The sequence below is a fragment of the Acanthisitta chloris genome, unplaced genomic scaffold, assembly GCF_000695815.1.
Source record: "Acanthisitta chloris isolate BGI_N310 unplaced genomic scaffold, ASM69581v1 scaffold7183, whole genome shotgun sequence".
NCBI classification, from domain to species: Eukaryota; Metazoa; Chordata; class Aves; order Passeriformes; family Acanthisittidae; genus Acanthisitta; species Acanthisitta chloris.
In genome coordinates this window covers 35377-51718 of record NW_008666486.1, presented here as the reverse complement: position 1 = coordinate 51718, position 16342 = coordinate 35377, and the positions used below count along the sequence as shown (strand labels likewise).

General features: G+C 38.1%; 1 protein-coding gene across 1 annotated transcript in view; it reads left to right on the top strand.

The window, feature by feature from the left end:
• Positions 1–921: 921 nt before the first annotated feature.
• Positions 922–16342, top strand: part of GAK (cyclin G associated kinase) — a gene marked incomplete at both ends in the record, with an annotated part of 50524 nt that continues 35103 nt past the window's right edge. The window contains 9 exons of the mRNA XM_009072131.1: positions 922–983; positions 2404–2463; positions 4276–4390; positions 4832–4974; positions 8598–8723; positions 9830–9919; positions 13776–13911; positions 14526–14638; positions 15191–15302. Coding sequence (XP_009070379.1) covers positions 922–983; positions 2404–2463; positions 4276–4390; positions 4832–4974; positions 8598–8723; positions 9830–9919; positions 13776–13911; positions 14526–14638; positions 15191–15302 — 957 coding nt within the window. The remainder of the gene's footprint in view (positions 984–2403; positions 2464–4275; positions 4391–4831; positions 4975–8597; positions 8724–9829; positions 9920–13775; positions 13912–14525; positions 14639–15190; positions 15303–16342) is intronic.

The following is a 16342-nucleotide window of genomic DNA, read 5'->3' as shown; positions in this document are numbered from 1 at the left end:
TGTGCTTATTCTCCAAATTGTTGCTAGAGACAGAACATTGCTATGTAGTACAATGAAAATAGATTTTGTACTAGAGTAGGAAGGCAGATATTTGAAGTTTGTGACTTTGGCTGTTACTCTATTAAAGATACTCTGCAACAGATGGCATACATGTAGCCTCACTGTTGGTGTAGCCACAAGAGTGATGTTCCCAGAAGAAATGGAGATGATACACCAGGGTCTTAAAAATGGATTAGAATTGTATAAATATGATCTTTTGATGTAGTCAGATTAGCATAGGTGGCCAGTGAGGAAACGTAGCAGACCTGTAACTTTTTCTCAGTCTTTTACTTTGCAGAAGTTTGCACAGTGTTCTTGAGCAAAGTGAAATTGTTTGACAAAACGAGTTGGAAGGAAAATAATGTTGCATGGAGGAACAAATTGCAATTTAGTAGCAACATCAACCTTACTGGAAATGTGTACTTCAGTGCTTGAAAATGCTTTCTACTATTAATGCCTGATGCATGGCAATTATCCTAAAAGTATATTTAATTCTTTATCTCCCTTGGTTATTGCTATTCTTTATAGAAGCCTAATGGTGTAATAATTAAAATCTTCATGTAATATTGGTTGTACTGAGTCTTGGTTTTATAAGGTCCTGCACTTGAAAAAAATTGCTTGATAGGAAATCTGCATATGCAGGCTTCAGAAAATGCAGAGAAGTAACCAAGTCAGTGTGCTGTTAGCATGTGTAAAAGAAAGGAATAGAATATTTTTAACATTTGTATGTAGGTAACCAGCACGCTTGGCAAACCACAGAATTATATGTATGCTTGTAACATTCAGAAAAGTATCTAAATTCATGTGTTAATTCTGTTAGACCAAAAATAATGATGTACCTGAATATTTAAATTAAAACTGACTAAATGTACCTTCTTGTAGGGGGTTTTGCTTATGTCTACGAAGCTCAAGATATTGGAAGTGGCAAAGATTATGCTTTAAAGGTAATATTAATTTTACTTCACTGCAAGTATATAAGGTCTGTCTTTTAGCTTGATGGTTTAGCATGACAGTTAATCCTTGTTGTATACCACTGAACAAGTAATTTGGAAAAATTCGGAATGATAGTGATGTTTGTGCATACTATTTAGAATGGTCCCTCCTGTTAGGACCCTGCACTTTATGCTTAGATGACAAATATGGGACTTGGTCTGTTTGGTGCTGCTGGTGTTTGTGTCTTCATTTGGTCTAGAAGTTCGTGACCTTGTCCCGAACATTTTGTTGCATATATAGAAAGAATATTTCCTAGTTACCTGAAGTGGTGTACAAGAGTATATTTCACTCCTCAGAAGCAGATTTAGCCAACCTTTGTACTTTCAGGTAAGTTGTCTCAGTAGTACAAGTAACGCTCCACACTTTGGCTCATTGATTCAACATTCAGCCTGGTGCTTTTTAGAGATACTTTTCTGGATTCTTGTTTCTTAAAGTCTTATGATAATCAGCTGTAATCAGCTGAAATACTGAAGTATTATGGAAAGGAGAATAAAGTGAAGTAATTTACTTAGTTATATTTTGCTGGAAAAGAAGTAAATTACCTCACTTATATTCATCACAAAATGTCATCATTTTTGGAGTAGGGATGTTCTGTGTCTGTATCAGTATGAAGACCTCTGTCTTGAAAAGAAAGCGAAAAGGGTAGTAGTATGAGAAGTGAGAGAGATAAGGTGGCATTATACCAGCAGTAATTACTTTGGGGTTTTTTTCCATTTCATACCACACCCTACAGTAACAAAACATGTGACCAAACCCATATACAGTATGTGTTCAAAATGTCCTCTAAATGTTGCCCCATTTAAAAATACCAGATAAAAGGTGAACTGCTACTGTATTTCCCCTGCCTGGTGAAACTGGTACTTTTGTAGCAAGTGCTCAGGCTGATTCTAGTCAAATGTCCACTCCACATCCAAGCAATACTGGAATTAGTAATGCTTGATTTTGCTGTGGGTTACTCAAGTACCATTGAAAAAGTTGAGCTGCATAATTTGGAGGAGTTTTGTCTAGAGTGGGTTGAAGGTTGTTAGTGAAGATTTCAGGCAGAAGATGATTTTTTTTCTTATTATTCCATAGTGCTGCAGCCAGTAGACTTTAGTGACAGCAGAGGATTGTCAGAGTAATTGCTTTTGGGAGTGTCAAAAGTTACAACTGCTTAGTTATCACTAAACCTGAATAGTCCATGTAACTGGAAAATTGGGTGTTATTTACAGCAGAATGCCAAAATGTACAATAAGCCAGCCTTGTTTACTTTCCCATCCCAGTTCCTTAGGTTTTTTACCATCTTTTGTATTATGTGAAAAATCTATGCACTGTTACTCTGTAAGTTTTAGTAACTACATTTTCTTAATTATTGGGTTTCTTTTTTGGCAGAGGTTGTTGTCTAATGAAGAAGAGAAGACCAAAGCCATCATTCAGGAAGTTTGTTTTATGGTATCCTTTTCTGTAACATATTTGAGTGTCTTGATTTAATTGCCTAATATCAAACACTTCTGAGAAACAAGGGGCTGTTCTTTCCATGCCATATGTTGCTTAAGAGGACTGACATTCCGAGGGAGGTCTGGGTTCATGGTTTGTCATGAATCTGGTACCAATGTCCAGCAAGTTCAGTTCTTCAAAAATTGCAGCAATATAGTGGGTGCTCATAAAATTTTGTAGCTAGTGTAGTAGACTTTACCACGTACTTCTAGCAAGACATGAAATTGTTATTTGGACTTTCTTGCAGTCCTGTGAATGTGGTCAAGAGACCTTCTGATTATTCGGATGATGCTTAGATCTTAAATAGGATTCCCCCACATGCACTGGGTTTATTGCTCTTTGCTTTTGCTCTCAATGTTTAATTTCTGCCTCAGATGCATCTGGCTTTAAAAAGTAATACTGAATGTTAAGAAGGAATTCTAGTAGAATACATACATCAGAAACAAGAAGATGTTTCCCCATGTTACTGATACCATTTTCATCTTCAGTCATATTAGATAGTAGGGTATAATGTTCAGTCCTCCACTTTTAATATTTGCTCTCCAGCATCTCCTGTTAGACCCTCAGTTTGTTTCAAGACTCAGTGGGTAGCTGTGGTATGCTGGTGTATTCCCCACTGAGTATTCAGCTTCATTACCAGACAAAACCACTGATCTTAAATTAAGCTACTCAAATACTTCTTTTTACAGTGGTTGATAATGTTTGGCAAAATCTTACTCTAAACACCACTTACTAGAGGTACGCTTGCAAGAATGAACTATCATTGCCCTATACATTTTCTAGCTTCTCTGACTTTCTAAGAGCAAAGAGCTGAATGTTCTTTGGATCTCCACAGCTTAGAGTCATGTAAACATATGTACAACATTAACAAGGGTTAATTGTTGCTAACTTTGAGATAAAGCTGAAATGACATTAACTCCTGCAGCTCTGAGTAGAACGTTGTGGAGACATGCCTAAGATCGGATTAATTCCAATTTGGGGGTGCAACTTGCCCTTTATTAATAGCTTTGTTGTACTTACGATGTCTTAGCTTTTTTTTATTTTCAGACCTGGTGAATGCATCTTGTAAACAGTGTGTTTGTCTCATAGGCTTGAGTCTCAGTACGTGATCAAGGTGATGAACATCAGGGGCAACACAGGCAGGTGTAATGGAATGTAACTTCCACTGTGAGGAACTGAGATCACTTGTGTTTTACTCCCTTTTACGTAGTTAAAAAATGATACCTCGAATTTGTCAACTCTAAGTGAAACATGACAAAGGTTTTAGTGTGGAGAATTACTGCTAGTGATTGGAGGATAACTTCCTTGCTCTTTTGGACCTTTATTTGTTTTGAACTTTAATTACTTAAAATTGAAACACAGCATACTTAATGCTTGCTTTGGAAGGATAGATGAGGATACAATAGCCCTTTCTGATCAGCCATCTAGAGCAGCAGCTGATAATTAGAAGATTTCTCTGCTACGTGTGGTAATGTCTTGCAGTCATAGTCAAAAGATGAAAACAAGTAGCTAGACCTATTACTGAATCCAGTTTCCTCACAGCCTTAATCAAGGATTTTCCAATATTTCATTTTGACTTATTAGATACACTGTAGGTGGCTTTCTTAGTTCTTTTACAGCTAAGGCTTGGATTTCCCTGTTATGCTTGGTATATTAATTGCAACTGTGGTGTTTTTTGTGGTGTTAAGCTAACATTTCAAACGAACTGTTGTATGCAATAGTATGAATAAACTTGATAGTCATCTTCCTTGAACATGTTACGTCCAGAAAAAACTTTCAGGTCATCCCAACATTGTCCAGTTTTGTTCTGCAGCATCTATAGGAAAAGAAGAATCAGACACAGGACAGGGAGAGTTTCTTCTGCTTACAGAGCTATGTAAAGGTAAGCTTTATTTTGTTTCCCAGAAGTGCACATTGCTTCTGACAGTTGTTTTGCACAGATTGCTTCATAGCTTAGAAGCTTTTAAAAGCTTCTAAAAGATAGCATAGTTCAGTGGAGCTAGAGTTCAGCCTTATCTTTTATAGGATAAAGATCATAGTCTTTTAGACTACAGTTCAACCTCATCTGGCTTATGAGGTAATCATTAAGTTTTCTGTGTTTGAGACTAGTCAGGAGAAGGAAGAGGAGGAATGCTTCCTGAGAGTACTATTTCCTTTGTCACTGCAGTGAGTGTGGATTTGCCAATTTTCAGAATATCTATCTAATGCAACTCAAGACTGTAAATCTTTCTTGGCAAGGGGAGCATTTGTCTATTCTTGCCAAACTTTCAGAATTTGCAATGTTCTGTGTGTGCTTATGTGAATTTCTCTTGATTTCCTGCAGGACAATTGGTGGAATTCTTAAAGAAAGTAGAATCCAAAAGCCCTATCTCCTGTGACACAGTTTTGCAGATCTTTTATCAGACCTGTAGAGCAGTGCAGCATATGCATAAGCAGAAGCCTCCCATTATCCATAGAGATTTAAAGGTGGGTTGCAATGTTTAAATAAAGGCTGAACTTTTAAACAGCAAAGGAGCCTGTTGGACTGGATCGGTGTAAAAGACTGCAAATCCAATGTAGTGGACACTCTGGAGTGCAGTGCTTACATATATTGCCTTGACACATTTGCTGAGTGTCAGTGAAGGTCATCACTGAAATACTTCAAACACCACCTTTTCCTTGTTCTTGTGGTTAGCGCTGCTTGTACTATATCTGAACAAGATGACAGAAAAGTGGTATATCGTGTTTTGCTCGTTACATTGGTCTGAATTTGCTTAAGTTGGTCTAAGTTGGCTTTTGATGAAATAACCAGTTAAAACTTGTGAATTAGTTTTCAGGTGGGCAGATTGTCTAAATAGAAGAGGCAGATCTTTGAAGGAGAAGAATGTTGAATTATCTGTGAAAGATTGCACAGCCTTTGAGAATGTGTAGTAAGCTCTTAGTATTAGAATAAATAACTTGCATTGCATTTTAGGGCTTGTTTTCAATTTGAATTTTTAGATTTGGTAGGTGTTGCGGCTTAACCCCAGCGTGCTGCCAAGAACCACGCAGCCTCTCACACTCCCTCCTCTGACCCCTTCCCCTCACCCTGGTGGAATGGGGAAGAGAAGCAAAAGTACAATACATAGGCTGAGATAAGAACTGTTTAATAGTTGAGAACAAAATGAGATAAAATACTAATGAATAATAAAAAGTGAAAGAAACACCACAACTGAACAAAGCAAAATTAGTGATGCACAATACAATTGCTCACCACCCGTGGACTGATGCCAGCCCCTTTTCCCAAATCTGGATCAGCATCCCTTCCCTCCCATTTATATACTGGTCATGATGTTCTATGATGTGGAATATCCCTTTGGCTAGTTCAGGTCACTTGCCCCGGCTGTGCTCCCTCCCAGTTTTCTTGTGTACCTTCTCACTGGCAGAGTTTTGAGACACCAGAAAGAAAATGCCCTTGATTTAAGATAAACACAACTTAGCAGAAACCAAAACATCAGTGAGTTATCAACAGTATTCTCACGCTGAATCCAAACACCACACTGTACCAGCTACTGAGAAGACATTGGCTCCATCCCAGCTAAAACCAGCTCAGTAGGCATAATTCATGTTAGATTTTGTTTCTTAGTTTTTTTGGTCTGTTAGCCTTTACGTAGATTCTATAGACTGATGCTGTAGGAAGTGCTGTCCCCTTAGAAGTTGTGTAGATTTCAAAGGACTTCATCTGCAGTTGAATTAGTGGTTTGAAGACAGGGGTTCATCATTATATGCTTGCTATACTTTTAATGAAGATTCATCATCAATGAGATGTACTATAAGTACATTTGAACTTTCACAAACATAAACAAAATAAGAGAAGATGCTTACTGCTGAAACACTGTCTGAATTTCACACTTGGTGTGTGATGGCTTGATATGTTTTCAGCCCAGTGTAAACAAAAGGGAAATTTGTTCCTCCTCAAGTAGACATGTACTTATTACTTTGGGGAAAGGAAAATGAAAGTACTTTTTAAAAGTAAATGTGTTAAGTATTTTCCAAGCTGTTGTTGAAAGCTTTGGTCTTAGCTTGTCCATCAACATAAGTTTTGATGATGGAGCATTCCTTTTTCTTTCTTCTCTTCTCTGCTTTTTTTTAACCAAACTGCAATGGAACTTTTTTACTTTAAAAATACAATCTTTGATTCTTCACTGAAATTTCTATACACCAACCAATAGTTTGTAGAAAAGGTGCACCTCTTTTCTGAAAAAAGGTAAAAAAATATTTATAAATAAACACACAATTTCTTACAAGGCAGCTCCGTAGAAGTTGAGTCATTGCTGTAATTCAAGAATTGTTTTTTCTTCTCGAGTAGTATAGTTCCTGGCAGACATAAAATAAGGAAAAAGGCAGGAATTTGGGTTTGTGTTGGCTTCATGTTACAGGGACTGCAAAGTAAGGTTAAATGATAGTTGTGCTGCAATAGGCAGAGGCCTTAGTATATTCAGGAGCCTAATAGGGACCATTTAACTGTGCCATCCTTTCTAAAAGGCTGAACTAAGGTCAGAGTTTTGAGCCAACCTCAAAAGTGTTTAGCTTTTGGGGAGGGGTGCAGTTGGGTGGAGTTCTAACAGGTTTTTCTCACTTTGACTAAAAGTATAAGCTTTCATGAACTTCTACAGTGGAGTGTAAAAACAAGTTCACTTTTGTATTGGTGGCTGTTTCTGTTCTCCTGTGGTTTCCTTCTCATGCTTGTCAGTACTGTGCACTCTTTGTTCCTGAGATCTTTGGACAAAGCTTGCACGTAAAATGTGTTTGTGCAGCACTGAAAGAACCCAGATAGTTACCAAATTTTAAAAATTCTAAGCTAGTTAGAGGGTGACTTTGTAAAACATCAGTGTTTTTCTGGTATTTTAATTGTTAGGATTTGATCTTTTCAGCATTGGTCATGCAGTGCATAACTAGTCTGCAAAACAGAGGTCACGTAGCCTGTTAACATTTCAATAGTCAGCTGGAACATTTTACATTAGCAGTCTTTACCAAAGCACAAACCCCAGAAGATATCTGAATAGGAGACTGATCTCTGGTCTTACTGAGACAATTTTTAGTGCATACATTTTATTTAAATGTTGAATGCTCATCCTTCCTGCTGTACATGGAGATAACCAATGCTTATCCAACCAAGAAGGGACTTCAGATGGCTCACTGAGATCAGTACTCTAACCACATAATGATGTCTTCCTGCAAGGTAGTAAAAATTAGTTTTATGATAGAAGTTGGAGGGGACATGTGTAAGAAGAGCTGCTAAGATGTTCTGAAAATGGAGGCTTTAGACATAAGTTTGGAGATGATGTGGCTTTAAAAGGAAAGGGAAGACAAATCTAGTTGCCTGAAGTGTGGTGGTGTAATGCTATAATACACTTGTTAACTTTTACACCTTTTGCTAACTTGATACAGAGGTACAAATTTTATTTTTGAGCCCTTTTGTGATTGCAACTCCACAGTACCTCTGCCCAATACTTACTTTACCCTTCCCTTAATATTCTTCCACATTTCCACATGAAATATGGAAAAATTTACTTCATTAATTCCAGCACAGGAAGGTTGGAATTAATGAAGGATAAAAAGGCAGGAATGACTGAACTATTCAGGTGGCACACGGTCATCAAATAGCTAGTTTCTGTATTCTGTGTAGGGTCATGGCTTCCTTTTCTGGGTGTCTCCTAGTAGACTGCTAATACCTCTCTGTTTTGTCTAATGCAGTCCTAACCTCCACTGCACTGCAGTTAAACTGACAGTGATCAGTTGTATGCATGAAAACATTTGGATTCCAAGACACTGCTTCTATGAGTGCTCCTCTGAAAAGCTGGCCTTTTCTTAGGCTCTAATGAAATGATTTTTTTTTCCTACCCTCTTCAATGTTTCCTGCCCATTGCATGTTTGATGTTTCCTCTTTAATGTTGGCTATATTGTTACCATATACTGCTGCTATCTGAAATCTTTGTGCTCTTGTAAACAATGGTTTTGACTAAAGTGAGTAGTTTTCGTATATACACACAGGTAAGCTGATATGAAGAAGCATGTGTGTGAGTGTACAGAAAAAGAAAATCTTTAATCTATTCTATTTCTTTTTGAAGGTGGAAAACTTGCTTATTAGTAAACAAGGGATGATTAAACTTTGTGACTTCGGTAGTGCTACAACTGTAGCTTACTATCCTGACTACAACTGGTCTGCACAGAAGAGGGCACTGGTTGAAGAAGAGGTGAGACTGTTTTAATGTTATTGATTGTAATATCAACAGTGCATTCATTTAGTTCTTGCTATTAATTTCCTACTGTTTCATGAGACTTCTAAGAAAACTGAAGATTGTTTTAGTTATAGTGTAGTTTTTAAAGCTTTGGGTTTGTATTTGTGTTCTGGAGTTCAAACAGTGTCTGCTGTTCTAATCATAGCTTGTGTTCTGTAGCTGCATATACAAATGCTGCTTCAACATGGTCAGTCTCCATCCTGCAATCTGGTGTGGAAATCAAGTGATTACTAGAGCTTGTTCTAACGGCACTCTTGACAAGAAGTCAGAAATTGGTTATGCCAGAGTGACTCCCACCTTCTCATCTGTTTTTCTCAGTTGAATGATGTATAAAGAAGTGGCAAGTCTGCTCAGCAGAATATGAATAGGCAATATTGCAGTGCCTCTAGGACTACAGTGACCATGTTTAGCACAGACTGCTTGTTGCAAAGTGTATTTGTTCTTAGAGTTGAGAGTAATGCTTGTAAATCTAATGTAATACATCAATAAGAGAAATACAGTGATGCTTAAAATTAATGTGTGCAACTTCTGCTATCACAAGTCTCTGTAAACTCTGCCTGTTTTGGAATCCAGCATCCCTGGAGGGCAGTCGACTGGTTTCTGGAGAAACAATGATGTCGTTCCACTGTCTTGTATAGTCTATGCAAAAAGGTGGTAATAAAGGTCTCTTCAGGGGTCCTTATGACTGTAACTTAACTCTGTGGCTGTCTCTGTGCTGTCATTAAGTGTGATGAGAAAGTGAAAGATACACACTGGAGTGTGAATTCACTTCTTGGTTTATTGTTGATTTCTGTAGATTGTTCTACAATCACTTTGTGTTCTTTGCAGATGGGGAGGACTTCTGACTTTCACAATGTTACTTGAGTACCTTCATCTGGCCTTATATCTAGCTGTTGTGCATATTGAAGAATTCAATTCTTGGCTTTTGCCTTAACAAGTGTTACTGAAATTAATTTTCAAAGTGAGAATACTATCCATTCTACATGGAGAGCTGTTTTCTTGGTTGGGTGCTATTAGAGCTTATTACTCAAGGTTCTGTTTCAATAAATTTTCTCCTGCAGATCACAAGGAATACGACGCCAATGTACAGGTCACCAGAAATGATAGACTTGTATTCAAATTTTCCAATTCGGGAAAAACAGGACATTTGGGTAAGAAATTTTTCTCTTGCTATGTCATAGCTGCTTATGTCATGGTGAAACTGATTTTGCAGGCCTCATGTTAGTTTTGTTGATTAAATTAATAAAAGTACCAAAATAAACACAGAATGCTGTCTTATGTCAAAATAGATACTATGAACTCTGTTTCTAAATATTAATGATGATGAGGTTTTATCACAGATCTAGCTTGGCTTTCCACTGTGAGAGGCAATGCTGACCTTCCTTAACATTCAGTAGAACTGTTACCTAGTTGGAGCTTGCCATCATAAGCTCAGAATACTTACACATTAGATTCAAATTCTTGCCTTTTGTGCTTTGCCGTACATGTAATTCTGGGACTGCCTACTGCAGAGTTCAAAGTCGTTATGTCTAGGGGCGTGTGTGTATATATACATATAAAAATACTGACAGGTAGCAAGGATGAGCATGAAACTCATTTATGCTTTGTATAGAACAGATGATAAACTGTTAACATTCACTAAAAAAAAAAATCTGTAGCCAGAATTAAAGGTAAATATTAAATCCTGAGTTGTACCTTTTCCAGTTGTGCAGTACTGCAGTACTGAGGTATTCCCTGGTGATGTGCTTAGGGACTTGGTCTATTGGATGTTTTATACAGAGGCAGGTGTCAGGCTGTTCAGTTGTTACCTGTATTGGCAGTGTGTCAGAAGAGAAATCGAGAAAATTTAATACTGATGCTTAGTAAGTTTTCATTTGGAGTCTCAGAATTTCGTTCAGTTTCTTAAATTGGTTACAAGATAAGGTGGAAACTCTTATTCAGCTTCTACAGCTGTTGGTGATTTTTCCTGTGGCATGTGAACCAAGTTAAACACATTTTGCTGACCATTTGGTCACTTCATGTGCATGAGGTACTGGCAGTCTGAGCCAGCATTACATCCTGTTAGACACAAAGATGGAAATGTATTTTACAAAAACCTTACTTAAAGGGCAGATGAAGTTTATCTTTTTATTTTGTTTAGAAGAAGTCTATATCTGTTAGTATTAACATGGTGATTGTCTCCTTCTGTATCTTTGGAAGATCTGTTTCATTTACCATGCCTTTGTTGGAACATGTTGTTCTGTGTTTTTTATTTTATGGTCTGGTTTCAATGAAAATATGCAAAGTATTTGGCAATAGAATATGGTCCTGTCTCAGGAAGCATAAGTGACCCTGTAGTTTGTGGTTAGGGTAAACAAAGCAGTTTTCCAAAGAAAGCAGGTAGAGTGAATAGCACTCCTGATTGCAGTCTGTGTGCTTGTCACTGTGTGAGTTTAAAAACATAAGGGAGTTAGTAATATCTTTCTTAGAACAGCAGCATGGATAGAAGATTAGTTATCAGCCACATTGACTCCACAGTGGGAATGTGATTAGACATTGATTGTAAGACCAGAAGCTCTTTGGCTTGGCTAACTGCTTTCTGGACATTTCCTACCTAAGTCTGGAGATCTTCAGAATATAAAATCTAAATCCAAATACCTTTAGTTGCATTCTTTCAAAATTAATGTGATTTCCTGAACTGAAGTGCAGCTTAAGTGATAGGCTTTACCTTGTCAGAAGATTTATCTCCATTTATCATTTGGCTTGGAAGGCCATTCTTATCCTCCTGCTCTTAAAGATTTCTGAAAAAGCTGAAGAGTTGCCTTTGGAAGTGTTTGTTAAGGACTGTCTAGTAAAAAGTTCTTCTAGTCTGTGCCAGACATCTTGCAGGTTTTAATTCTATGTGATCTGAGCAATCTCATCAGATTTCATGTAGTTTAATTCAATTCAGAAAGTGTTTTGGTGTAATATCTGTGTCATCCTGCAGCTGTTCTATAGAACTTTTTAAGTGTGCTGATTGCTGCCTGAAGCTGGTAAGGGGGAAAATAACAGTGTTTTCATTTGTTTCAAACAATCCTACTCCCTTCTTATTCCCCCAAACCCCAAACACTACCTTGGCCCTCCAAAAACTCACTATTTCCTTAAGGAGGGTTTGAATTAGCTGCTGGTAAAGGCCCTGCAGCAGGTCATAAAGTTACTCCTAGTTATTTTTGGTCACTTTGTTGTGCTGCTTTTTTACCTTCCGGCATGTGAATGTTCAGACTGACCCAGGCAACTTCTGTAAAGGGACTGTGCAGCTTTGGGACAACATCTTGGCAAAATGGGCTCTTTTAAGTGTATCAGTGCTGAGGCTATGTGGAGGAGTTGGCTTTGAGGAGTCGCCTTGCTGCAACTGAAATTGCTGTGTTCTCAAATTGAATGACGGTGTTTAAAGTATGCAAAATTTATCACAGTTACCATCCTAAATTAAAGGTAAATCAGAGGAAATGGAAAACATTCTCTAGCAGTTGAAGGAAAGATCAAATCTAAGTGGTCTCCCCAAGTCCTCTGTGTTCAGCTTATTGCTGTGGTGCTTTTTTTCCCTGTGTCACTGTGGATGCTGTCTTCTGGTGTGCAGTGTGTCTTGGGCTGCACAGGGAGTAGTTTCATTCCTCCAGATAAATTATGATTTGCCTTACTTCTTTGTAAAGAGGTGTTTCTGTGGAAGAGTAGATGGTACTTTTGGTACTCCCCTGCTGGATTGATTAGTGTGGACTGTATGATAGTTCAGCGTATACATTACAGAGAGCTTTTTTTCAACAGACTGACAAAAAAGTGCAAGAATATATATAAATAACATATGTACTTTATTTCTGAGGGCTCAGTAAATATTTTGGACTAACTAAATGTCAAAACTTTGAGATTTCAATGATGTTCAGATCTTTGAAGCTATTCTTGGAATAAAATGACAGCCAAGGACAGTTGGTCATGATGCACACAGAGGACTGGAAGCAGTGAGCAGTTTGCTTGGGTAACGTCCTCACTGTTTTGTTTCATTTGTGGGATCTATAAAAGCCCATATGCTTAGAGCAGCCAACCAGATAAGGGTTCAGAAGAAACTTTGAGGAGGAATTTTCTAGTCTGTTGTGCAGACAGCCTCTTGGAGGTATTGGATGCTTTATCAAACTTTTATAGGTGAGATGGAACATGTTTCTTTTACAGTACTCTATTGTTAACTTACTTGAAAAAATACGTGTCAACTCATGTTTACTTCAGTAACAGATGCAGTTATCCTAGCTAAGCCATAACACCTGGATAATTGAGAGATTTTATTGGTTACATGAATTGAATAGCCATCTGACTGTAGGGCATAAATGGTCTGCCATTTCAAGCTTATTTTCTTCAAACCTTTACCAAAACCTGCATTTTAGAGATGGTGTTGTGTCCTCCTAGTGTCATTTAAACAAGTGATTTAACACTGAAACATTTACCATTGCATAACAGAATGTATCTGAGTTAGAAATAAACAAGATGCAATTCTGTCCCCACAAATTAAATTAATATCCTTGAAGCACAGGATGAAGATATGAAATAAAAATTCTGGGCTGTTTTGTAAAAATAATTTTGTTCCTGAGCATGTTCAGTGTTGCAAGACTATTCCTTTTTTTAATACCGTGACATTCATAAAATGCATTTATTGTAATGCCTTTTAAATAATTAAAAAACCCAAACAGGAATGCTATTCTCAAGTAGCAAGTGGTAGGACAAGAGGAAATGGCATCAAGTTGCATGAGGAGTCATTTAGATTGGATATTAGGAAAAAGTTTCTCACCAAAAGGGTTTTCAGACATTGGAACAGACTGCCCAGGGAAGTGATTGAGTCACCATCCCTGGACATTTTTAAAAGATGTGTAGATGTGGCACTTAGGAACATGGTTTAGTGGTGGACTCAGGAGTGTTGGGTTAATGGTTGGTCTTGAGTGTCATTAAGGTCTTTTCCATCTTAAATGACTGTGATTCCATGCAATATTTCTGTGTTTCTATCTGTAGGCTCTGGGCTGTATCCTGTACTTGCTGTGCTTTAGGCAACATCCATTTGAAGATGGAGCTAAACTTCGCATAGTCAATGGCAAATATGTGATCCCGGAAAATGACACACACTATTCTGTGTTTCATGATCTCATTCGTAAGTGTACAGTGTTACTTAATTTGGTGTCTTTATGGATACATGTTATTATTGACACTTTGTATTGGTGATAGTCAAATGTTGTTGACACGTGACGGTGAAAAAGGTGAACTGCAACAACTCCTTGTTTTATTAAAAATCTAAATCATTATAAAAAGAATCAGGAAATTTTATGCCAAACTCAGGGGGGTTTTTTTGGTTCTGTTGTCTGTCTTGCTTAGGATCTGAATTAGTCCGTAGGAACAACTAGTGTTTTGATTTGGTTTCTATGAACTTGCTTTAAAAATTCAATTTTCTTTAAATTTCAAATAGATTACTGCAAACTTCAGTTACAGTTTCGGAAATGTATCCAACTCCAATGGTATTTAGACATAAAACTACTTCTGAGGTTCTTCATTAACTGATCCTAAAGTATATTTTTAAAAATATTCTTAACCTTAAATGATATTTTCTTCCTTATGGATACCTGTAATGAGAATGGTATTTGGATATGGATTTAGCAGTTGCTCCACTCTGTTCACTTATTGCACTAGAATGCACTGAAGAAATTACTAGTATCCTCTGGCAGAAAAGCTCTGGGGACCTTGTTTCATTGTCTGAATCTCCTTTTTTAGGCTCTACTTTGAAGGTGAACCCAGAGGAGAGACTGTCTATCACTGAACTTGTGAACCAGCTGCAGGAGATTGCAGCAGCTAGGAATGTCAATCCCAAATCCCCCATCACAGAGGTAAAGATGTCACATAAGGAGTATTATTGATTAGGTCTGCTTTCTGTTCTCTTTTCTCTAGTGAGTGTGCGTTTACTAGCAGATTTCAGAGCTCAGGTCCCTTGTTCCCTAATCTTTTGAAAATTTCACACTATTTATTTTGAAATTCAGTTGAATTGATCTGTATCACTTGTAGGATCTTTGAAAAATATGCCTTTTGAGGCGCAGAGACATTAAAGGAAAGTAGTTCTTACTGCTTGTTGAAAAACTCCTCATCCTCTTAGTTTAGTATGCTAGTGCTATGTTTGACATTGTGTTGAGTCATAATTAACTTGAACAGAAAACTCTAGTATATGAAGGCTCTGCCTACGCTAACCTGAAATCCACTTAGGTATCTCCTATTTGATGCTCAGTTTGCATAACATTGCAAGTGAGTCAGTTAGTGTATCTTAACTTCTGTCTTTCTCCTGAGGTTCAGTTTGCTTGTTCTCACCAAGTAAATGTAATTTGCAAAGCATAACAAGTTGGCTAACATAGCAAGAAGGTACTTAGAAAGAATATTAATCTCCTCAGCTCCTGGAACAAAATGGAGGCTATGGGAACAGTGCTCAGCCTCGGACGCCTGTGACCTCTGTTTCACAGAGTGCCAAGCCTGCAGGATCGCTCACAAGTATGTACAATGCAGGTATGTGCAGGAGACATCATCTTAGTGTAAAGACAATTGCATATTTTCCATGTGGGGAAAGAAGTCATTTGGAGGTTCCAGATATTTTAATAGAATCAAAAATCATTATGATTGGAAAAGACCTCTAAGATCATCAAGTCCAACCTTTGACTTGCCACTCTGCTGTAACCTCTAAACCATATCCTCCAGTGCCAGGTCCAGACACCTCTTAAACACCTTTAGGGATGGTGATTCAACCACCTCCCTGGGCACCCTATTCCAGTGCCTGACTACCCTAACAGTGAAAAAAATTTCTAAACATCTAATCTGAATATCTTCTGTCTCAGTTTAGGACTGTTCCCTCTTGTCCTGTCACTGCAGGCATGGCAGCAGAGACCATCCCACACTTCTCTACAACCCCCTTTCAGGTAGTTGTAGAGAGTAATGAGGTCACCCCTGAGCTGCCTAGCAACCCAACTCCCTCAGCCCTTGCCCATGTGCTCTGCCCTTTGCTGCCCTCGTTGCCCTTGGCTGGACTCACTCAGTGCCTCAATGGCCTTTTTAAAGTGAGGGGCCCAAAACTGAGCACAGTACTTGGTGTGGCCTCACCAATGCCAAGTGCAGGGGGATGATCACTTCCCTAATCTTGCTGGACACACTATTCTTCATACAGGCCAAGGTGCCATTGGCCTTCTTGGCCACCTGTGTACAGTTGGCTTATGTTGAGCTGCTGCCACCAGCACTCCCAAGTCCCGTTCTGATGAACAACACTTGAGCCACTCCTCTCCCGGCCTGTAGTGCTGTATGGGATTGTTGTGTCCCAAGTGCAGGGCCTGGCACTTCACCTTACTGAAGTGCATGCAGTTGTTCTCTGCCCACCGATCAGGTCTGTACAGGTCTCTCTGTAGAGCACTAGTACTAGCTATTTGACATTTATATTATTTGCTTCTACCTTTTCCAACTCTCTCTTCTTTTCTCTCCTGCCCAAAAAGACTTTTGACTCCACTGTGATATTTTAAAGTGCATCTGACAGTGATCTTAGTCTAAAACTACTCAGTTTT